Source organism: Saccharomyces cerevisiae, chromosome VII, assembly GCF_000146045.2.
Source record: "Saccharomyces cerevisiae S288C chromosome VII, complete sequence".
NCBI lineage: Eukaryota > Fungi > Ascomycota > Saccharomycetes > Saccharomycetales > Saccharomycetaceae > Saccharomyces > Saccharomyces cerevisiae.
In genome coordinates this window covers 482,830-504,531 of record NC_001139.9, presented here as the reverse complement: position 1 = coordinate 504,531, position 21,702 = coordinate 482,830, and the positions used below count along the sequence as shown (strand labels likewise).

Below are 21,702 nucleotides of genomic sequence, written 5' to 3'. Positions count from 1 at the left end.
ATATGTATTTAGATGCATTGAAGTTCCGTAAAAGAATGCTTGCTGGAATAAGAGACTGATGGAGAACTTGCCATAACCGCGCAGATACTTTAAAGCACAAGATTGAATTTGTGCTCCATGCAGCCAATGAAAGAAACTCTGAGATTGCTGTGTGCCCTTGCACCGACCAGTGTGAACGTTGTTGTCCATATGGGGCATGCACTCATTATAGAGAAGGAGACATTGAAACATCAGATATTTGTATTAATTTGCTACTGTCCGAGGAAGGTATGATATGCACTTCATTTGCTGTACTAAATGACACTTTTCTTTTTCTAACTCTATTATTTTCTTCACTCTTCAGAGCATGAGAATTCGGTGTAGCTTTTTCTACAGTGGGCTCATCGTCATACGTTGTTGTTACTGTTGCAGTCCTGATCCACCTCCTTCTTCTTGTGTACTTTTTATATGTGTCCGTTGCAGAGGGATTATTCCAGGTGTTATCATAATATATGAAACCTTCATCTGCACCTGGCTTAACTTTTGTCTTAGCAGCAGAAGCAGGAAGTTGAATGATCCCATCATTTGTTAGGTCAAGCATCCAATCTTTATCGTGCCATTCCCAAGCCATTCCCGACTGCTCCTCTGGTAAAGTAAACACTTCTGGGCTTGGAGAAGTATTTAGGAATTCATCTGTCCAAGATGCGCGCTCATAACTCAACATAGTTGATGTCCATCCGATGCCAAGCCAGCGGCGCTGGTTTTCAAACAGAGCAACCTTGAAAAGTACAGTCTTTTTAGTGTTAGATGTGTTCCCTACCTCATTCCAAACAAAGGACCTTATTTTCTTATTGACAGAAGCAAACAAGCGCCTATTATTATCTGGTCCACCAAGGTCTAATCCTGTTATGAAAAATACAAGTAATCTAACAACGCGAAATTTCCACAAGTATCTTCTCATTCTTCGGATTAGTTTAGAATGGTACGTAAGCACATACAGACCCCCTATTAACATTAAATAGTTTGGAGATAGCACAAACACTGTTAGAAAAATATAAACTGGGGATAGGAAGGCAATGGTAAATAACAGTCTTCTAACATCCTGAGCGCTCAAAATCGTAATAGGAGATAACACAGCGCTAGATTTCATAGAAACCCTATCCATAACGTGTATTATATCATCCAATGAAGGGCAAGATGCCATTGTTTCTTGAACGTGCTTGTCAATTAAAAGATATACCCATATTATACCAACGATCATTAAATGTCCAAAATACCTTGTAATAAATCCAAAATATAGAACACAAACCGTAAATAAGAATATTCCAAGCAAGTTTGCAGAGACATTGTCATTGGACCAAGTGATGATACTTAGAAAGTTATCCACAACAATTAAATATGGGTATAACCTCACTAATGACCTGGAGACTGTTTTAGGTGTTGAAGTCAATAAAGGAGATGATAAAATAGCCTCTTGATCTTCCTCATAAGTTTGGGCGCTTAATTTACCTCTTCGTTTTCTTAAAGCGCTACGAATGTGTTTATTCTTGCTTTCTGTAGACTCAGCTACTGTACTTGAGGTTGGCTCTAGATTTTCATTATTTATTTCGCTCATACTATCAAATAAAGGGAAACCAAGGCTTGACAACCAGGGAAGAATACCAAATTTAAAAGTGCCGCTTTATTGATAATAATTTTGGTGAGCTTCTCTTATACCGTAAATTTCAACATATATTTTTCTACCAGGAAAAGTGAAATACGGCCGCTAAGCATCTGAAAAAAAAAAAAGAGCAAGGCGCTGCTATTGATAATAGTTCCTTTGAAGCAGTGCTACGCAGGTCTGAAAGGCTCGTAACTTTAACTTACTTAATGATTAAGAAAGAAATTATTTGACTCAACAAATTCCTAGAAGTTTTTTATAAAAATATAATGAGGCATAATAAACTTCAAGAGATATCGATTACCCACTCCACATTACATTCAAGTTTGACTGGGATATATAGTCTACCATAACTATGTTATTATATATTTTGAAAGTTTCACTAAGGAATGCAGGATGAACATTCAATTAGTATCGACGCATATCCTCTTAATATTGTTCGCTCTGGCAGCCGGATAGGAACTGCCATCTATATATACTGTTGGCATTCTGCAAACCTTATACCTGTGATTTTCATTATAAGCAATTAGGAAAGGTAATGGTAATAAGAGGGGTCATCTGCGTTTCTCTGGATGTATTCTTTCTCTATTAAAAGCTGAATGCTTCGTTTCAAAATGCTCGGTGTAAGACTGAGCCGAGACTGTGTCCGTTTCGTAGTTCTTTCAAGTAATTGCTGATGGCTTAGCTTACCTTCTGTTTTCATGATACGAACAATAATAGCACTAAGCTCCATAACAATTTCATTATCATAAGTGTCCACGGAACTTGCGGTTGCCAAATTATCTGATTTCTGAGATGGTAGAGGGCATGCAATAACCGGCACTTTCACTTTCCTGTTTGGAGAAGAAAAGAAATAATTAACTGAAAATTTCATATTTCCTGAACTGGATGATTTTTTCAAAATCTTACATCTGGGTATTGTCGACATTGACATTACAAGAGACTTAACGTCATCTATGGGAATATGAGTTAGTTCATATATTTCCCCCAACGTTAATTCTTCATAATCTTCAAATAGAAGGAAAATCACTCCAGCGTAAACAGAAAAACTTATTTCGTAGTAACCGCTATTAAATTGGCAGCCAATTTCAATTACACTTAGATGATGAGCCCACTTTAGCACTCTTTCTTTGTATTTTAAGCTGTAATAGCCCTCAAAGCCAGCTAAAATTTGTGACATTCTAGGAGGTAGTGAAATACCTTCATCAATTGGATTAGTACTCTGAAAGGGCCAGCTCGTTCTCGTCAAAACTTGTGGTGCAAAACTCAAATATTCTATGCTGTTGATTGTTGAGTGTTGGAATGCTTGATACATTTCAGAGGATAAAGATATATCTCGCAGCATTATCTCCAATTTTGAGGTAAAAAAAGTTCCTAGAACCTTCTTTATCATTTGCACCATCCATTTTTCAATTTCCACTAAAGACCTCTGCTGCAGTAATCTTCTGGAGAGTTGTTTTTTGTAAATCTTTTCAAATATATCCTTCTCAGTTAGGAGTCCGATTAATTTGGTACTATCAAGCAAATCTTGCTTGATCTTCACTATTTCAGCATCTTTTTCCTTGGTTCGTTTCATACAATGGTCCACGTAGGTAGAAAGATACTCAGATGGTAATGCTCCTTCTTTAGAGAAATACATTGAGAAAACATCGCCAAGTATTGCATTAGATACATCCCCGGTCAAATTATTAAGACGAACAGAACCAAAATCAATACTTTCCAAAAACGAGTGTTGACTGCGATATAGCTCTACAATTTCCGAAGACCAAGTAATCGCATTCTGCCCTTTTTTGCGGTTACCTTCATTAAAAGGAATATTTATGGCATTTTTATTGATGTAAGATTTAATAGATTCAATGACAGTAACGCGATATTTTTCCTCGCTTGACAAGTCATAAATTTCTTGGAGTAGCTTTCCATTTGAAATTACCATTGCTTCGTGCGTTAGATCTTCAATAATATCACTCAACTTTCCCCATATAAGGACATTTTCTAATACAGTCTTCAACTTATTATGAGAATCCACATTTAGAAAAGAGGAGTCTAGCATACTTTCAAACTGCCTTAACTTCCTAATCTTTTCCAGGCTCTCAATTGGCGTTAATAATTCAATATCAATAGCTTTATTGTAGTATTCTTCTGTCGCGCTAATCAAAACCGGCTCAAAATCGGTTAAGAAAAAACTATCTCTATTGTCATGTAATGTCTCCATCATTCCTATTAGTACTTTCCACAAACTAGTATGTTCGGAGTCGACAGATCCTAAATTACGAATCCTTTCTATATCAGATATCAGTGCTGAGATGAGAGAAGATGAGCATTTTTGCAATATTTCGATTCGGAAAAGATCGAGGCACATGTCGTATACCTCCATGCATCTATTTGGTTTGCAATAAACTTTGTCCATATACATCATTAAGTCTCCCGTTATTTTAAAACAATGGCATTGCACCTCCCATAACCGTGCCATAGTTCCAAGAAACTCATAATCATGAGTATTGTCCTTGACTATCGTTTCCCTCAAAAGCGCTAATTTTTGGATTAAATAATCTTTCAATCTGTTATAAAGTATTGGCCCCTTTTTATTTAAAACGATAGTATAAATGGTCTTGTACACTTGTTCGAAGGAAAGGTCGGCCATGTCATCGCTGTATATATGATCAATGGCATATTTAACTGTTTCCCAGGATTCCTCAAAAGATTCTTCTGACAAACCGAGTTTTTCTGGGACACTTATCTTTATTTTCTTATTAGTTATCATATAGTAGCCCTAATTTCAGATTTGAGTTAGCCCGTTTAGAGTATACTTTATATGAATCAGATTAGAATACGCACACTCGAACTTATTTAATGAAGTTGCGATGCGCCAACTCCGGGTAGCTATTTAGTGATAAATCAAGAATCCACTTTGTATTTTAATAGCAACAAGCATTCATAACATATTTCTCCGATAATACGAAAATTTAGTAAAAAAACCACAGGTAATATGTCATCATCAGACATCTTTGATGTACTAAACATTAAGCAAAAATCCAGAAGTCCAACTAATGGCCAGGTATCAGTGCCTTCGTCCTCGGCAGCCAACCGGCCCAAGCCTCAAGTGACGGGCATGCAAAGAGAACTATTTAACCTGCTAGGAGAGAACCAACCCCCCGTTGTTATTAAGTCTGGAAATAACTTTAAAGAAAAAATGCTTTCGACGTCCAAGCCATCTCCTTGGTCATTTGTAGAGTTCAAAGCTAATAACTCTGTGACTCTGCGTCATTGGGTCAAGGGTTCCAAAGAATTAATAGGAGACACACCAAAAGAATCGCCATATTCTAAGTTCAATCAGCATTTATCTATTCCATCATTCACCAAGGAGGAGTACGAGGCTTTTATGAATGAAAACGAAGGAACTCAAAAAAGCGTAGAAAGTGAAAAAAACCATAACGAAAACTTTACTAATGAAAAGAAGGATGAAAGTAAAAATAGCTGGTCTTTTGAAGAAATAGAATACCTGTTCAATCTCTGCAAAAAATACGATTTACGTTGGTTCCTGATCTTTGACAGATACAGTTATAATAATTCAAGAACACTTGAAGATCTCAAAGAAAAATTTTATTACACCTGTAGGAATTATTTTAAAGCAAGTGATCCTAGCAATCCGCTTTTATCTTCTTTGAATTTTTCAGCTGAAAAGGAGATAGAGAGAAAAAAGTATTTACAGCGTCTTCTTTCTCGTTCTGCAGCAGAAATTGCTGAAGAAGAGGCACTCGTAGTAGAGTCCAAAAAATTTGAAATGGCTGCCAAGAGAACACTTGCAGAAAGAGAATCATTACTCCGACTGTTGGACTCGCCACATTCAGATCAGACAATTACACAATACCTTACCTCTCAGGGAATGTCTCAGTTATATAACGCGCTTCTAGCAGATAAAACTAGAAAGCGGAAGCACGATTTGAACATCCCTGAAAATCCTTGGATGAAGCAGCAACAGCAGTTTGCCCAACATAGGCAACTTCAACAACTGAATGTAAAAAAGTCAGAAGTCAAGGAAAATCTCTCCCCCAAGAAAACCAAAAGACAAAGACAGGAAATGCAAACGGCGCTCAAAAGAAAGTCAGAAAGCGCATATGCAGAACAATTGCTGAAAGATTTCAATTCAGATGAAAGGAAGGCTTTAGGTGTGATTACGCATGGTGAGAAGCTATCGCCGGGTGTATACTTAAGATCTACAAAATTATCGACCTTCAAACCTGCGCTGCAGAACAAAATTCTCGCCATTCTTCAAGAATTATCGTTACCTTCTCGCCCTGTGATGCCCTCATTTGATGTAATGGAAAGACAAGAGGAGCTTTTGAAAAAAATCAATACGCTTATCGATTTAAAAAAACACGTTGACAAATACGAAGCTGGTATGTCAATCACCAAGTGAACATCAGAAAATGCTTTTTGCTAGCACGTATGTGATTAAAATTTTTGCGTAAAATAGACTGTTTTATAATATTTGGTGTACAACATGGGACCTTCAGAGGTACTTTCGGAAATCACGCAAATATTATGCACTAGTAACCCTCAATCTCTAAATAACTTATATTGTCATCTGTAAGGCAGCAAAATCCAAGATGGGCAATGTATATAGGTATATAGTTTAGTATTGTCATCTCATAGAATATCAACTGCATAATATACATGTATATATAATTTCCCATTCATTTAGAGGCTTCTTTTTTCGTCTGTATCGCTGAACCTTATGCCGGTTAAATCTAACAAAATTTTTTTGAACTGGAGGAACTAAAAAAAAAAATATTAATCTTGACTAATATACTAATCAGTCACTTTACATCTTAATGAAACCGAAAGAATCACTGATAAAATGTCCGACTCCGACTCCGACTCCGATTATGAATTGTAAGTACAGGATATTTTCAACACAGTAACGTAGAATTACTAACTAACACGAAACTTAATAGGACACTTTCTGCTAATGCCCTCGCTGCCCTTGAAGAATTCAAAAGAGAGGAACAACAACATCAAGAAGCCTTTCAAAAGCTTTACGACGAAACGGATGAAGACTTCCAAAAGAAAAAAAAAGAAGAAGGGATGAAGCTTTTCAAGGAAGATTGGCAGCTTTCCCAGTTTTGGTACAGCGATGACACAGCCGCAATTTTAGCAGATGCCATATTGGAAGGTGCGGACGAAAACACTGTAATTGCAATAGTTAGTGCGCCATCCGTCTATGCTGCCATTCAAAAGAAACCTACTAATGAAATTCCAACCGAACATATCTACTTGTTCGAATTTGATAAGAGATTCGAGTTGTTAGCTGGAAGAGATCATTTCTTTTTTTATGATTACAATAAACCACTGGACTTCAGTGATGAAATTAAAGGAAAAGTTGATAGATTGTTAATTGACCCACCTTTTTTAAATGAAGATTGTCAAACAAAGTGTATGTATATCATAAACATATCCCTACTCATTTTTTAATCTTTTTTCCAGTATCTTTTCATCTTACTAACTGTTATTCATTGATATAAAATAGCCTCTATCACTGCAAAGTGTTTATTAGCGCCAAATGACAACTCTAAAACTAAGAAAGGAGTTTTTAAGCACCGCCTCATAAGTTGTACTGGTGAAAGAATGTCTGAAGTCATATCCAAAGTTTATTCTGACACAAGAATAACAACTTTTCTTCCTGAACATTCTAATGGTTTGAGTAACGAATTTAGGTGCTACGCAAATTTTGAATGTAGTTCATGGAAATTTGCTTCTTGAGCTTTTTAAGAGCTTCGATAAATTTGAAAATTAATTGTACTACATAAAAAATATGTAAACATCAATATATATAATATAATCACATTTCAAATATATCACGTGTTATATTTACTATATAAAAATTCAATAAATAAAAAGTTAGAAGATAAAAATTATATTATACATATTTTTATTTTTATTATAATTTTTGTTTTTGCCTTCCGAAAAGAAAATAGTTTTTTGTATTACGGAAATTACAGAAAAATGTTTAATTTTGATTTCATATTTTTTCTTTCTTTGAAAGAATATTGACGACAAAGTATTGGATAATTATAATGCAAGGAAAGGATATTTGTAGATCTTCGGTTCAATGAAAGTTAATGCGGTATGAATATTGCTTTCTCCAGGACCTTTTTTTTTTTTTAGAGGCTATTTTATTGTCGGTGTTTGTGGATTTTATATTTCTCGGTCCGATAGTCCCTATAGATCGTTTATTGTTCTCTCGAGAAATGGTATCGTTTAAAAATCTCATATAAGCCTGCAAGGAAAAGATTATGCTGCAGCTATAAAATAGAATAGACAACAATATAGATTGTCAATTTTGTCCAATTTTATTTGCAACTCTACCTGGAAGGGCAAACAAAAATAAATATGTCAAAGATAGATTCAGTTTTAATTATCGGTGGTTCTGGTTTTCTTGGATTGCACTTAATTCAGCAATTTTTTGATATTAATCCTAAGCCAGACATCCACATTTTTGATGTTAGAGATCTCCCTGAAAAACTTTCAAAACAGTTTACTTTTAATGTAGACGACATAAAATTTCATAAGGGTGATTTAACATCACCTGATGATATGGAAAACGCAATTAACGAAAGTAAAGCAAATGTTGTTGTTCATTGTGCTTCTCCAATGCATGGTCAAAATCCAGATATTTATGACATAGTGAATGTTAAGGGAACCCGTAACGTGATAGATATGTGCAAGAAATGTGGCGTTAATATACTTGTATATACTTCCTCTGCTGGTGTTATTTTTAATGGGCAAGATGTGCACAATGCAGACGAAACCTGGCCAATCCCAGAAGTTCCTATGGATGCGTACAATGAGACTAAAGCTATCGCCGAAGATATGGTCTTGAAGGCGAATGATCCAAGCAGTGATTTCTATACTGTTGCTCTTCGTCCAGCTGGTATTTTTGGCCCAGGTGATAGGCAATTAGTACCTGGTCTAAGACAGGTTGCGAAATTGGGGCAGTCGAAGTTCCAAATTGGTGATAATAACAATCTATTTGATTGGACTTATGCTGGAAATGTTGCTGACGCGCATGTGTTAGCTGCACAGAAACTTCTCGATCCAAAAACAAGAACTGCTGTCTCGGGTGAAACTTTTTTCATTACCAATGATACCCCCACCTATTTTTGGGCCTTGGCCCGTACTGTGTGGAAGGCAGATGGTCATATTGATAAACATGTTATTGTTTTGAAAAGGCCAGTTGCAATTTGTGCAGGTTATCTTTCAGAATGGGTATCCAAGATGCTGGGTAAAGAGCCAGGTTTGACTCCATTCAGAGTCAAGATTGTGTGTGCATACCGTTATCACAACATTGCTAAGGCCAAAAAGTTGCTAGGCTACACACCAAGAGTTGGTATTGAAGAAGGAATTAACAAAACGTTGGCCTGGATGGACGAAGGTTTGTAATGGCAATCGTTAGGAGCTTTTTGATCCGATTATCGAAAGATAGTATGTTGAAATAGCATATCTGATACGCACCGTATATATTTATTCTGTCTTTATAGATGAATAATAAGAATTGAAACACCTAAAACATCTTGATGACTAGGTTAGTATATATATGTATACACTCATTTAATGACTACACTATGAAGCGTCGGGGTAATGCATGTAAATAAATAGAAATAAATCATTGAAACAACGAAATTCTCATGTATGCCTGCTAAGGATTCAATTTTTTGATATGTACGGTCATAATACTTTCTGCTTAACAAAAAACGAGCGTAAACTTTTCATTTGCCATACACAAATTATAATGAGAAGAGTAACTTGAGTTACCGTCCACCACATTGCGCGAGAATTCACAGACTCTGATATGTCTCTAAAGGATTCTTCACGTTCTCTCATCAGTTGTTGCTCTCTCCTGATATCCACGATCTTAGAATTCAATATACTGACTTTTCCGTGCAAACTTTCCAAGGTTTCTTTTCTTTGCATGTCCAACATTGCTTCAAAACCGACTTCAAATTCGATTTCTAACTTTGTTTTGGTTTTCCCTACCCAGTTATTTACCCTAGACTGTAAACAGATCTTATATTCTCCAGATTCCAAAGCTAGAAAGCTGAAGTCACCGGAAGGAGAGCCCTGTTGGTGGACTACCCTATGATTATTATCAAAGACTTCTTCCACATCTATGACAATGCCATAGTCATTATAACTGGGAAGCGCATAATCTGCCAACTTATCATCGTAAACTTCCAAATTGTAAGAACCTTTTAAAAGGGTGTCTTTGGATAGTTCCTTCAGGAAGCATTTTCTGTCTCCACCATAACCATAGAAGTAAAACGCGGAAACTCTGAATGGCAATAAAACGAATGCCAGGAAGATGTAGTGTGATAACATTGGCAAATCTAGATCCTTTCAGATTGAGGCGATAAGGAAGAAAGCGCCAACAATCTGTTCACAACCTCACCAATAAAGTCTATCAGTAGAGATTTTAACTATACACCCCATATCTTGTTGTGTCGATATTGGTTTCTTACCCGAAGAACGAGTTTCTAATTCCACGACGTTTTTTTATCCCACACAAAATGGTTTTTTGCACCGCTTCTAGCATTAATATTGCGATGAAGAAGAACCTCATGGATTTACAATACCTTAGACTTGGCCATCTCAAACTTGGTTCATCCTCTAACTCCGATTTTTGTCACCCTTCCTTCTAGTCTTCATCCTAAATTTAGTTGCATGTCCACAAACCTGAACCCATTCATGAATAATACGCCTTCCTCCTCCCCACTCAAGGGTTCTGAAAGTAAGAGGGTATCGAAAAGGCCAATATCTAGTTCTTCGTCCGCCTCACTATTATCATCTCCCTCCAGGCGATCGAGGCCGTCTACAGTATATGGTGATAGGTATATTCCTTCCCGAACAGATATAGATTTCAATTCCATCGTTTCCATCAGTAGTATGGCAAGCGTTCCAGCCCTTAATCCATCGAGTACGGAAGATCAAGTAGAATACCAAAAGGAAAGACAGGCACATGAAACTTATAATACTTTGCTGAAGAATGAGCTTTTTGGCGAGATGCTAAGCAAGGATACGGTAGGCTCAGAGAGCAGTATAGATCGCATTAAGAATACGAGACCATCTACTAGAGGCAATGTGCACGCAGAAAATACAACTAGACATGGTTATGAACTGGAACGAGTATCAACTCCACCTCCTGAAGCTGCTGGTTTAGAGGAATTTTCGCCACATTCCACGCCAGTCACTCCTCGACGTCTTTTTACATCACAGCAAGATGAAATCACGAGACCCTCAAGCAACTCAGTTAGGGGCGCCAGCCTGTTGACTTATCAACAACGTAAAGGTAGAAGACTATCTGCGGCCTCTTTGTTACAATCTCAATTTTTTGATTCCATGTCGCCAGTTAGGCCGGATTCCAAACAGCTCCTATTATCACCGGGGAAGCAATTTAGACAAATAGCTAAAGTTCCCTATAGAGTTTTAGATGCCCCATCATTAGCAGACGATTTTTACTACAGCTTGATAGATTGGTCAAGTACTGATGTTTTGGCAGTTGCTCTTGGAAAATCGATTTTTTTAACCGATAATAACACTGGCGACGTTGTTCACTTATGCGACACGGAAAACGAATACACAAGCTTAAGCTGGATTGGAGCAGGCTCTCATCTGGCAGTAGGTCAAGCAAATGGACTTGTAGAAATTTATGACGTAATGAAAAGAAAATGTATTAGGACGTTGTCGGGACATATTGACAGAGTAGCGTGTTTATCTTGGAATAATCATGTTTTGACGTCTGGGAGTAGAGATCATCGAATACTGCATAGGGATGTTAGGATGCCAGATCCCTTTTTTGAAACTATAGAATCGCACACTCAGGAAGTCTGTGGCCTAAAGTGGAATGTAGCGGACAACAAACTTGCCTCAGGTGGTAACGATAACGTCGTCCATGTTTACGAAGGAACGTCGAAATCTCCAATCTTGACGTTTGACGAACATAAGGCTGCTGTTAAGGCAATGGCCTGGTCTCCTCATAAACGAGGTGTGCTAGCTACCGGTGGTGGTACAGCAGATAGAAGACTAAAAATCTGGAACGTTAATACGTCAATAAAGATGAGTGATATAGATAGCGGCTCTCAAATATGTAATATGGTATGGTCAAAGAATACTAACGAGCTTGTGACATCACATGGTTACTCAAAATATAACTTAACCTTGTGGGACTGTAACTCTATGGATCCAATTGCAATTCTGAAAGGTCATAGTTTCAGGGTTCTGCATTTAACGTTATCCAATGATGGAACCACGGTGGTTTCTGGGGCTGGAGATGAAACATTGCGATATTGGAAACTTTTTGATAAACCAAAAGCGAAGGTACAGCCAAATTCGTTAATATTTGACGCATTTAATCAAATACGTTAGTAAAGGGTTTTCATAGTAGTAATATCATCTCAAAAATTCTGTAAAAAAAAGTGTACTAGTATATCTGATGGTGTTGTTGCGAATGCCCAGTAGTTCATATAGTTCTACTTACACCTCACTCATCTAACAAGGTCGGTTGATTAGTTCAATTGTTTCAGTGAGAAGATTTTAACGATAACACTTATGTACTAAGGTAACGTACCTACCAAGCATACAAAATACGTAACAATATAAAAAGAGACGGTTAATAAGTTCCGTTAAAATTTCGTCATCCAGTTATTAGAAAACTGGATGGAACCTTTTTCTTGCACATTAAAAATGGCATTTGTCCTTGTCAGGATTTGGGAATAAGGCTCAGTTAACCTTATTAACTTTTGTGATGTTTTTAACATGACATATTACAGGCGTCAGGATGGGCGAATAATCTAGAAATCGGCAAAAGAAGCTTCGAAAAATTAAGTTTTCAACCCTAAGAGCAGAAAGTAAAAAGAAATAGCGAAGTACAATAGAAACGACAATGACTAAGACCATCACAGTTGCTCATATCCAGTATGATTTTAAAGCTGTTCTGGAAGAAAATGATGAAAATGACGATGAATTTTACATCAATGTTGACAAAAACCTAAATGAAATCAAGGAGCATAAGATAGTAGTGTTAGGAAATAGCAGGGGTGTAGATGCAGGCAAAGGAAATACATTTGAAAAGGTTGGCTCCCACTTATACAAGGCGCGGTTGGATGGACATGATTTTTTATTCAATACTATCATAAGAGATGGTTCAAAGATGCTCAAGAGGGCGGATTATACTGCCGTAGACACAGCTAAACTTCAGATGAGACGGTTCATATTAGGCACTACAGAAGGCGATATTAAAGTATTGGATTCAAATTTCAACCTTCAAAGAGAAATTGACCAAGCTCACGTTAGTGAAATAACAAAACTAAAGTTTTTTCCAAGCGGTGAAGCTTTGATATCTAGTTCACAGGATATGCAATTAAAGATCTGGTCAGTAAAAGACGGCTCAAATCCTCGCACGTTAATTGGACACAGGGCGACAGTCACAGATATTGCCATAATAGACCGAGGAAGGAATGTGCTCTCTGCCTCTTTGGATGGTACAATTCGCCTTTGGGAGTGCGGCACAGGAACGACAATTCACACGTTTAACAGAAAAGAAAACCCGCATGATGGTGTTAACAGCATAGCGCTGTTCGTAGGGACAGACAGACAATTACATGAAATTTCTACTTCCAAGAAAAATAATCTAGAGTTTGGAACATATGGAAAATATGTGATTGCTGGTCACGTTTCTGGTGTTATTACTGTACATAATGTATTTTCCAAAGAGCAAACTATTCAACTCCCAAGCAAGTTCACATGTTCATGTAATTCATTGACAGTCGATGGCAATAATGCAAACTATATTTATGCCGGATATGAAAATGGAATGCTAGCTCAATGGGATCTAAGATCACCGGAATGCCCAGTTGGTGAGTTTTTAATTAATGAAGGCACCCCAATAAACAATGTCTACTTTGCAGCCGGAGCCTTATTTGTATCTTCTGGATTCGACACCAGTATTAAGCTTGACATTATTTCAGACCCAGAAAGTGAACGGCCCGCTATTGAATTTGAGACGCCCACCTTTTTAGTTTCCAATGACGATGAGGTCAGCCAATTCTGTTACGTTTCTGATGATGAATCAAATGGGGAGGTGCTTGAAGTTGGAAAAAACAACTTCTGCGCTTTGTATAACTTAAGTAATCCTTAACCTCTTTCGTACTAGTAACTTTTTCAAAAAAGTTCACTTCGCTGCATGAGCTTGGCGTAATGCGCTTTGAGGGTGATAATGCATTTTATTTCCATATGAAATATGTCTAAAATAGAACAATTCACTAAGAACAAGAAGGCCAAACTAAGCAGAATATGGTAGAGTTGACAATTACGGGTGATGATGATGATATATTGAGTATGTTTTTTGATGAGGAGTTCGTTCCCCATGCATTCGTTGATATACTCTTATCAAATGCCTTAAACGAAGATCAGATTCAAACGCAATCAGTATCCTCATTGCTATTAACCAGGTTGGATTTTTACACAAAGAACCTTACAAAAGAGTTGGAAAGCACCATATGGAATTTGGATAAATTATCTCAAACGTTACCAAGAACTTGGGCATCTTCTAGGTATCACAAAGAAGCAGAACAGAACGATTCCTCATTGTATTCTACTGAATCCTTAAAATCATCGAAGCTTGAATATTACTTAGATACGTTGGCAAGTGCTGTAAGAGCATTAGAAACAGGAATGCATAATGTAACTGAGAAACTAAGCGATCTAGATAACGAAAATAATCGCAATACCAATGTGAGGCAACAACTGCAAAGTTTAATGTTGATTAAGGAGAGAATTGAAAAAGTGGTATATTACCTGGAACAAGTTAGGACCGTTACGAATATTTCGACAGTTAGAGAAAATAATACAACCAGCACGGGGACAGATCTTTCGATAACAGATTTTAGAACATCATTGAAAGCATTAGAGGATACAATCGATGAATCTTTAAGCTCTGCGATTGATAACGAGGCTAAAGATGAAACAAACAAGGATTTGATTGGGAGAATTGATTCACTTTCTGAACTGAAATGTCTGTTTAAAGGCCTAGATAAGTTCTTTGCTGAGTATAGCAACTTTTCGGAGAGCATAAAATCAAAAGCACAAAGTTATTTATCAACCAAGAATATTGACGATGGTATGATATCATAATCGGTGATAAAAACAAAAAATTTGCAATTAACAAAAGAAATTTATAGCATGTTTAAATTCTTATTTCTTTTTACCATTTCCAGTCCTTTTGGTCCACTTGTAATGCATAAAAGGGTAAAAAGGAATTTGTTTAGGAGGACATGCTATTTCAGATAGTTTCTTTTTATTGATTATATAATATAGTGTACAATTTTGAAAATATAACTATTACACACATCTTTTCATTTGGTCACTTACATTTGTATAAACATATAGAGCGCGTCTATTAATAAAAGGCGGTGGACTCTGGACTATCAGATTCCTCCAACAGCGCTTCTTCATCGTCGTGTTTTCCAGTATGGTTTTTTCTGAGGAACTCGAGTCCAAATACGTACTTGAATCTTTGAACGAAAGCAGCCGGAAATACCTTCACTGCTACTTCATCGGGGCAGATTCTCACTAGCACCCCCATGATTAGAGACAACATACCACACAGTACCGCGGTTATCCACATTGATTTGGTTTGTCTGGCAATAGAAAATGGTGCGCCACCAAAAAACATGATTAAAACTTGACAGCTGCCAATGATCGCCATGATCGTGAGAAAATAATAGTTTCTACCCAAGTCTTGGAAGAAATTCAAATTGGCGGCAGAAATCCTGCCTCTCCAGTTTGATATACCATCACCTTCATCTAATTTTCTCGATACTAACATGGTAAAAAATTGCAACCAAACAAAAGTGTTGAATGTCATGGCATTCAGTTGCTGCTGTTGGTGACTTGTTATTTCATCTTCATGTTTCTTGAAGAATAACTCTGGCCCGTAAAAATGCAAAATGAAAGTAACTATCAACTGCAATGTAGCTTGTGATAGAATCATTTTCCAAGTTGACACAGAAATCAAAGAAGTTGAGCGGCCCCTAGGTTTTCTGTCCATGATATTTGGATCGGGTTTATCAGTGGCTAAAGCTAAAGCTGCTAGAGTATCCATGATTAGATTGATCCATAACAGTTGGACCGCCGTCAGTACTGATGTTTCATCACTAGATGCAACGGATGAAACGAACGTTAAAATCACTGCGGTGATATTAACAATTAATTGAAACTGTATGAACTTTTTTATGGAGACTGAAACACATCTTCCCCACTTAATAGCGTTGACAATAGCTGAGAAATCATCAGTCATCAAAATAATGTCAGAAGCCTCTCTGGCAACCTCCGTACCGGAAATACCCATTGAGAAACCAACATCAGCTAGCTTTAAAGCTGGAGCATCGTTCGTACCATCGCCAGTGACCGCAACAACATCTCCCATCCCCTTCAATGTTTCTACTAATAACCTTTTATCCTCAGGCGAAGACCTTGCTAAGACCCTTAAATTTGGCAGGATTCTTATACGTTCGTTTTTCGTTAACTTTCTGAATTCAGTGCCTTCCATTGCAGAATAAGCCTCTGAACTAATATCAGTAGAAAGAATCGCACAATTCCTCGCGATTGCTTTTGCTGTTAATATATTGTCACCAGTAACCATACGCACAGTTACACCAGCACGTTGGCACTGTTGTACTGACTCCCTAACGCCTGCACGTAAAGGGTCTTGAATCCCAAGTAAACCATCTAGAATTAAGCCCTTTTGACTGTTAAATAGCAAGTCAAGAGCAGCTATATTTGGTGAGTCTTTATCACGCAGCTGTTCAGGGGGCCAGCTATCACATTCGCAGAAATCTTTGTGGGCAACACTTATGGCTCTGAGAGCATCGGACGCAAGATTTTTGATTTCATCATCAGTTTCTTTTTTATTGTCCTCATTGATTTCTTCCAAAGTATCATCTGAATTCCTCTTGTACGAACAATTCTTGGAAACAATTTCTGCTGCACCTTTAATGAAAAACCTGTAAAATGGTTTTTTATTTTTGCCTTCTTTGTACTTTACCACTAAGCCGGCCCATTTACGAGAACTTTCAAACGGAATTGTTTGAACAACTTTTTCGATATTAAACTTTTCCATCGGTTGATCTCTCAAATATTGCAATTCTCCCGGTTGTAATCCTAATGATAATCTTGCCAAACTGAGTAAGGCTGTTTCCGTTTTAGAGCCAATAAAGGGTTCTTGCCTACCCTTGTTGACATTTTTGAATAATTGATCCTCGTCATCTTCCCTGTTGCCTTTTTTAAAAAACGATAATCTAGATTTACACTTATCTAAAAAACTCAAATTTTTTGACATATTTTTACTACCATTTGTATTTTTATCGTTTTTCTTATAATCTCTGTTTTCGAAGGCGGTAGAATTCAGGACAATATTGGCTAATAAATCATTTCTCAAGGATGACGAACAATTTTCTTCAAAAACTTTCTTAGAATTCAGCTTCCTTTGTTCGCTAACGGGCAACGATTTACTATCATCAAATTTAGAATTGCCCGGGAAGCCACGAACGACAGTCATGACATTTTCTGTCAAAGTGCCAGTCTTATCAGAGCACACTGCAGTAGCAGATCCCATCGTTTCACAGCTTCTTAAAACCCGTACTAAATTACCGTCTTTTGTCATTCTTGTTGTTGCAAACGCTAAGGCCAAAGTTACAGCTAATGGTAAACCTTCCGGAACAGCCACCACAATAACCGTGATAGATGTGATAAAAATGTTCATAAATTTAGAACCCTTTTGAGCGGGATCTAGATCATGGAACCTGCCATCCTCAGGTATTATGTAAAATAAGTACCTAGTGAAAAGGACCAAGAAAAGAATTATAGCAGACACGCAACCGTAAACGGATATATTATCAGCCAATTGGCTCAAATGTAACTGTAATGGAGTACTTTCAGGTTCGGCATTTAATGAAGTCATGGTTTGACCGTAAACTGAGTTTATACCCACGGACGTGATGACACCCCTGCCCAAGCCAGAGAGAATTCTGGAACCTGAAATCAACATACAATCAGCAATCTTGTTACCGTCTTCGTTAACGTCACCTATATCTAATGGTTTGCTATGGTTATGACTATCGATAGAATTAAATTTTTTGAAATCTCTTAATGAGTTATCCACCGGAAATTTCTGTATTGTGTTAGATTCACCAGTGATGGATGATTCATCTGCCTCACACTTCCCTGATATCATAACACAATCAGCGGGGACAACATCACCGGTTTGTAATGAAATGACATCACCGACTAAAACGTGGTGAATGGAAATTAATATTTCCTGATCATTTCTTATGACTATAATTTTACGGTTTTCCTTCTTTTTATTTAGCTTTGCAAATTGCAACTCCTTCTGGTAATCGTTAGCGGCACTCACTAGAACTACCACAAAGACCGCAATCATGATAGCAACCCCTTCAATCCAGTCAACTTGCTTAATTTTATTTCCTTCAGGATCATACTGTGGAGGTTGCATCCATAGTTCGTATAGACCTAAAACAAAGGAAACAACAGCGGCGACTGTCAGTAATTGCATTGTTTTGTCATTAAAAGCAGCCCATACTAATTGTAAAAAAGACTTTGGTATTCTTTCAGGAAGTGAATTATCGCCATAATTTTTATACCGGTTTGTCTTTCGATAATTTGATATTTCTGGAAGAGAAATGCCTGCATTTTTATCTGTTTTCAAGTATTTGAAGAGGCTGTTAGACTCATATCCAAATAATCTGACAAATGATCTTATTGATTTAGGGTTATGAAGATCCGAAAGTTGACTTTTTGATAATTTGAAATTATCGTAGACTCCGTTCTCATTTCCCGTATACGATGGTTTGTTATTTTCATTATTCGCTAGTAAAGCAGAATTTTCGTCTTGTCTAGACATTATTTTTTTTGTTACGCACACAGTTTTTTTTTTTTTAGAACCACTTTTCTAAACTTTATTTGTTCAAGTTTTATTTCTTTAATTCAATGTCGTATATATGTGATACAATTCTCTTAATACACTTAGTTTTTACTGGAGGCGCATGAGTTTTTTGACGTTTTCTTAAGCCTTTCTATTGAATGAAAATTACCAGAAAAGCCCCTTCTTCCTCAAATTTATGAAAAAATGTTTATTCTTAACCTAAGCCTTCTCAATTGAATCGTGCCAACCTGACTAAAATGTAGTTTGGGGAAGTGAAAAAATCTGAAGAGATTATTTAATTTTTCGTTAAGCCTGCAATTTATTTTGGTAATAATTGCTAGAAAGAAATCGAATATTTAACGCAATTCAAATAAAGCCTTTCCTTGGGGGGGGGCTGATACTATTTGAATGTTTTTGGAAGGCGCCCATTAAATGCAATGCCAAGTGGCGATGATAATGAATTATGAAGATTAGCATTTGTTTAAAAAGCGTGGAGGGCGCTTCTAGGGCCTGAGCCTCCTAATTTTCTTTTCCCCCTGACAAATGATGGAGAAGCTTCTTTGCCGGGTAAAAACCCTTTTTTTTTATCTTTTCTGCGGGCGGATAAAGCTGTTAGTGCCACATGTTTCTATACAAACTGTATTAAAGTAAAAAAATTAATAGACAATTTAGGCCCCTCAAATGGGTAAAATAGAACATATATCAGTATGCACAGCTCACTATTTTAAAAGCGGCAGGCTTGGAGCTGTAGGACCACACTACTGCGACAAAAAAAGATAAAGTTGTGTTTTATTTATGTTTTGCCGTAAGATCGATACTTTTCTTATTCTCATCAAGAAAACACAAACTGCCAAGAACTAAGAAAAGAAGAGCCGTAAACAATGCTTGTAAACCGAAGTATGAAAAGAAAAACTTGATAATTAAATCATCCCCTTTGGCTCAAATATTTATTTTGTATTATTCATGCTTGATTAGTTTAAGAGTGAACTTTACTATCTTAATTTTATTTTAGCCTTTTCAGCTTATGGCACAATAGTGAAAACAAGATCATGTTAAGTTCTGTACCAGAAGAGAGAACCGATAAATAGTTTAATAAGCAGATCAATGCCAAGAATAAGATAAAACAACTATGGAGACTGATGTAAATATACTTGAAGCCGGGCAATAATATAAGCACCGTGAGCCGATTCTCCTCGATCCTACACTGCACCATATAACGAATGGTCTTGGACTATGGAAGGCAGTAACCAACAACAGAAAAGAGAGATTAATTAGAAAAAGACATTTCTCGAGAGAAAAAAAGTAAAGACCTTATCGTACAACTGTTACTGACATTTTTATTTTAAGAAGCTAAACCCTTATTATTAGCGCGCCCAAGTAGGCGCAAAACTAGAGAAGTCGCAGATGCATCCACCCACTTTTTGCCTTATTTTTCCTTAATTTCAGAAATATAGTTAAAATGAAAAACAAGGACAAGAAAAGAACGGGAAAAAGAAAAGGGGGATTAGCAAACAAAGAAAAGTCCAATAAAATGATTACAGACAGCATTGGATGCGATGAGATGGCAACCAGCGAGATGAGAGCATAGGATTTTCATCCTAGCTGCTTTAGGGAAGACGCACAAAACTTTGTTATGTTTGTAGTAAATATAGAAAAGAAAACAAAAAAGTGCTCGGACGAATCCGGTAGAGCTGTGTCTAGCCTCAATAAGTTTGCCGCATTTGGTAAATCAAAACTGTTTTTCTCTCCGTCATTTGTTTTGAAGCTTGTTCTGTTAGTTTAGGGAAATAGAAAAAAAAAAAAAGGGAAAAAGAAAGAAATCATATGCCCAATGGAGTACGAGAATTGGGGAAAAAGCCTCCATCGGGTTTTTAAACGGGCGTATACATGCTTACCACACTCCCGTAAGCAAGAACAAAGAATTTATCTTGATAAACTGCGTAATAAGTCAATCAATTGCTCTATATACGCGCATATACGTAAAACACAGAATCACATTTTAGTCAGGCCCAAGCCGTATAGGGCGAAAAAGCCCGCGCTTATCAAGTCATCGTAACGAATCAGATCTTTCCAACTGCTATCGCATACGTAAGAGAATTGAAATATTTCTCGGGTACGATACGACATTTTTTCTTTACATTTCTTTACTAAACCCGACGGCACGGGAAAGAAGATGAGACTCGGAACGGAAGCTAGAAGAAAAAGGAAGGACACAGAGATTTTCCGAGATTAACTCAGCTTTGCTAAAGTGCAAAAAGTCGTTTACGTCACCATCGCTGACGGGGAAAAAACAAAACAAGCTTCCTGAAACGGAGAAACATAAACAGGCATTGCTGGGATCACCCATACATCACTCTGTTTTGCCTGACCTTTTCCGGTAATTTGAAAACAAACCCGGTCTCGAAGCGGAGATCCGGCGATAATTACCGCAGAAATAAACCCATACACGAGACGTAGAACCAGCCGCACATGGCCGGAGAAACTCCTGCGAGAATTTCGTAAACTCGCGCGCATTGCATCTGTATTTCCTAATGCGGCACTTCCAGGCCTCGAGACCTCTGACATGCTTTTGACAGGAATAGACATTTTCAGAATGTTATCCATATGCCTTTCGGGTTTTTTTCCTTCCTTTTCCATCATGAAAAATCTCTCGAGACCGTTTATCCATTGCTTTTTTGTTGTCTTTTTCCCTCGTTCACAGAAAGTCTGAAGAAGCTATAGTAGAACTATGAGCTTTTTTTGTTTCTGTTTTCCTTTTTTTTTTTTTTACCTCTGTGGAAATTGTTACTCTCACACTCTTTAGTTCGTTTGTTTGTTTTGTTTATTCCAATTATGACCGGTGACGAAACGTGGTCGATGGTGGGTACCGCTTATGCTCCCCTCCATTAGTTTCGATTATATAAAAAGGCCAAATATTGTATTATTTTCAAATGTCCTATCATTATCGTCTAACATCTAATTTCTCTTAAATTTTTTCTCTTTCTTTCCTATAACACCAATAGTGAAAATCTTTTTTTCTTCTATATCTACAAAAACTTTTTTTTTCTATCAACCTCGTTGATAAATTTTT

The 21,702-nt window shown here is 37.0% G+C and overlaps 13 protein-coding genes across 13 annotated transcripts, besides 5 other annotated features; 7 read left to right on the top strand and 6 right to left on the bottom strand.

The window, feature by feature from the left end:
* Positions 1-205: 205 nt before the first annotated feature.
* On the bottom strand, positions 206-1,594 carry PEX31 (peroxisome biogenesis protein; the record flags this gene model as incomplete). The annotated part of the gene is made up of 1 exon (NM_001181133.1): positions 206-1,594. One exon carries the CDS (start codon positions 1,592-1,594, stop codon positions 206-208), a length of 1,389 nt encoding a protein of 462 aa, NP_011518.1.
* A 571-nt stretch (positions 1,595-2,165) lies between these two features.
* Positions 2,166-4,400, bottom strand: CUL3 (cullin CUL3; the record flags this gene model as incomplete). Its single annotated transcript, NM_001181132.1, has 1 exon — positions 2,166-4,400. The coding sequence occupies one exon, from the start codon at positions 4,398-4,400 to the stop codon at positions 2,166-2,168; it is 2,235 nt and encodes a 744-aa protein (NP_011517.1).
* Positions 4,401-4,625: 225 nt separating this feature from the next.
* Positions 4,626-6,056, top strand: SWC4 (Swc4p; the record flags this gene model as incomplete). The annotated part of the gene is made up of 1 exon (NM_001181131.1): positions 4,626-6,056. The coding sequence occupies one exon, from the start codon at positions 4,626-4,628 to the stop codon at positions 6,054-6,056; it is 1,431 nt and encodes a 476-aa protein (NP_011516.1).
* A 441-nt stretch (positions 6,057-6,497) lies between these two features.
* Positions 6,498-7,399, top strand: EFM5 (protein-lysine N-methyltransferase; the record flags this gene model as incomplete). The annotated part of the gene is made up of 3 exons (NM_001181130.3): positions 6,498-6,532; positions 6,595-7,073; positions 7,167-7,399. 3 exons carry the CDS (start codon positions 6,498-6,500, stop codon positions 7,397-7,399), a joined length of 747 nt encoding a protein of 248 aa, NP_011515.4.
* A 94-nt stretch (positions 7,400-7,493) lies between these two features.
* Positions 7,494-7,503: a centromere (CEN7_CDEI of CEN7).
* Positions 7,494-7,612: a centromere (CEN7; Chromosome VII centromere).
* Positions 7,504-7,587: a centromere (CEN7_CDEII of CEN7).
* Positions 7,588-7,612: a centromere (CEN7_CDEIII of CEN7).
* A 417-nt stretch (positions 7,613-8,029) lies between these two features.
* ERG26 (sterol-4-alpha-carboxylate 3-dehydrogenase (decarboxylating)) lies at positions 8,030-9,079 on the top strand (the record flags this gene model as incomplete). Its single annotated transcript, NM_001180866.1, has 1 exon — positions 8,030-9,079. The coding sequence occupies one exon, from the start codon at positions 8,030-8,032 to the stop codon at positions 9,077-9,079; it is 1,050 nt and encodes a 349-aa protein (NP_011514.1).
* Positions 9,080-9,364: 285 nt separating this feature from the next.
* ERP6 (Erp6p) lies at positions 9,365-10,015 on the bottom strand (the record flags this gene model as incomplete). Its single annotated transcript, NM_001180867.1, has 1 exon — positions 9,365-10,015. The coding sequence occupies one exon, from the start codon at positions 10,013-10,015 to the stop codon at positions 9,365-9,367; it is 651 nt and encodes a 216-aa protein (NP_011513.1).
* A 342-nt stretch (positions 10,016-10,357) lies between these two features.
* CDH1 (Cdh1p) lies at positions 10,358-12,058 on the top strand (the record flags this gene model as incomplete). The annotated part of the gene is made up of 1 exon (NM_001180868.1): positions 10,358-12,058. One exon carries the CDS (start codon positions 10,358-10,360, stop codon positions 12,056-12,058), a length of 1,701 nt encoding a protein of 566 aa, NP_011512.1.
* Positions 12,059-12,575: 517 nt separating this feature from the next.
* On the top strand, positions 12,576-13,829 carry RPN14 (Rpn14p; the record flags this gene model as incomplete). The annotated part of the gene is made up of 1 exon (NM_001180869.3): positions 12,576-13,829. One exon carries the CDS (start codon positions 12,576-12,578, stop codon positions 13,827-13,829), a length of 1,254 nt encoding a protein of 417 aa, NP_011511.3.
* A 155-nt stretch (positions 13,830-13,984) lies between these two features.
* On the top strand, positions 13,985-14,824 carry COG7 (Golgi transport complex subunit COG7; the record flags this gene model as incomplete). Its single annotated transcript, NM_001180870.1, has 1 exon — positions 13,985-14,824. The coding sequence occupies one exon, from the start codon at positions 13,985-13,987 to the stop codon at positions 14,822-14,824; it is 840 nt and encodes a 279-aa protein (NP_011510.1).
* Positions 14,825-15,089: 265 nt separating this feature from the next.
* On the bottom strand, positions 15,090-18,611 carry PMC1 (calcium-transporting ATPase PMC1; the record flags this gene model as incomplete). The annotated part of the gene is made up of 1 exon (NM_001180871.1): positions 15,090-18,611. The coding sequence occupies one exon, from the start codon at positions 18,609-18,611 to the stop codon at positions 15,090-15,092; it is 3,522 nt and encodes a 1,173-aa protein (NP_011509.1).
* A 387-nt stretch (positions 18,612-18,998) lies between these two features.
* YGL006W-A (uncharacterized protein) lies at positions 18,999-19,109 on the bottom strand (the record flags this gene model as incomplete). The annotated part of the gene is made up of 1 exon (NM_001184634.1): positions 18,999-19,109. One exon carries the CDS (start codon positions 19,107-19,109, stop codon positions 18,999-19,001), a length of 111 nt encoding a protein of 36 aa, NP_878076.1.
* Positions 19,110-19,374: 265 nt separating this feature from the next.
* Positions 19,375-19,602: an origin of replication (ARS719; Autonomously Replicating Sequence).
* Positions 19,603-20,894: 1,292 nt separating this feature from the next.
* On the bottom strand, positions 20,895-21,272 carry BRP1 (Brp1p; the record flags this gene model as incomplete). Its single annotated transcript, NM_001348838.1, has 1 exon — positions 20,895-21,272. One exon carries the CDS (start codon positions 21,270-21,272, stop codon positions 20,895-20,897), a length of 378 nt encoding a protein of 125 aa, NP_001335779.1.
* A 232-nt stretch (positions 21,273-21,504) lies between these two features.
* Positions 21,505-21,591, top strand: YGL007C-A (uncharacterized protein; the record flags this gene model as incomplete). The annotated part of the gene is made up of 1 exon (NM_001184592.3): positions 21,505-21,591. One exon carries the CDS (start codon positions 21,505-21,507, stop codon positions 21,589-21,591), a length of 87 nt encoding a protein of 28 aa, NP_878075.3.
* Positions 21,592-21,702: the final 111 nt, after the last annotated feature.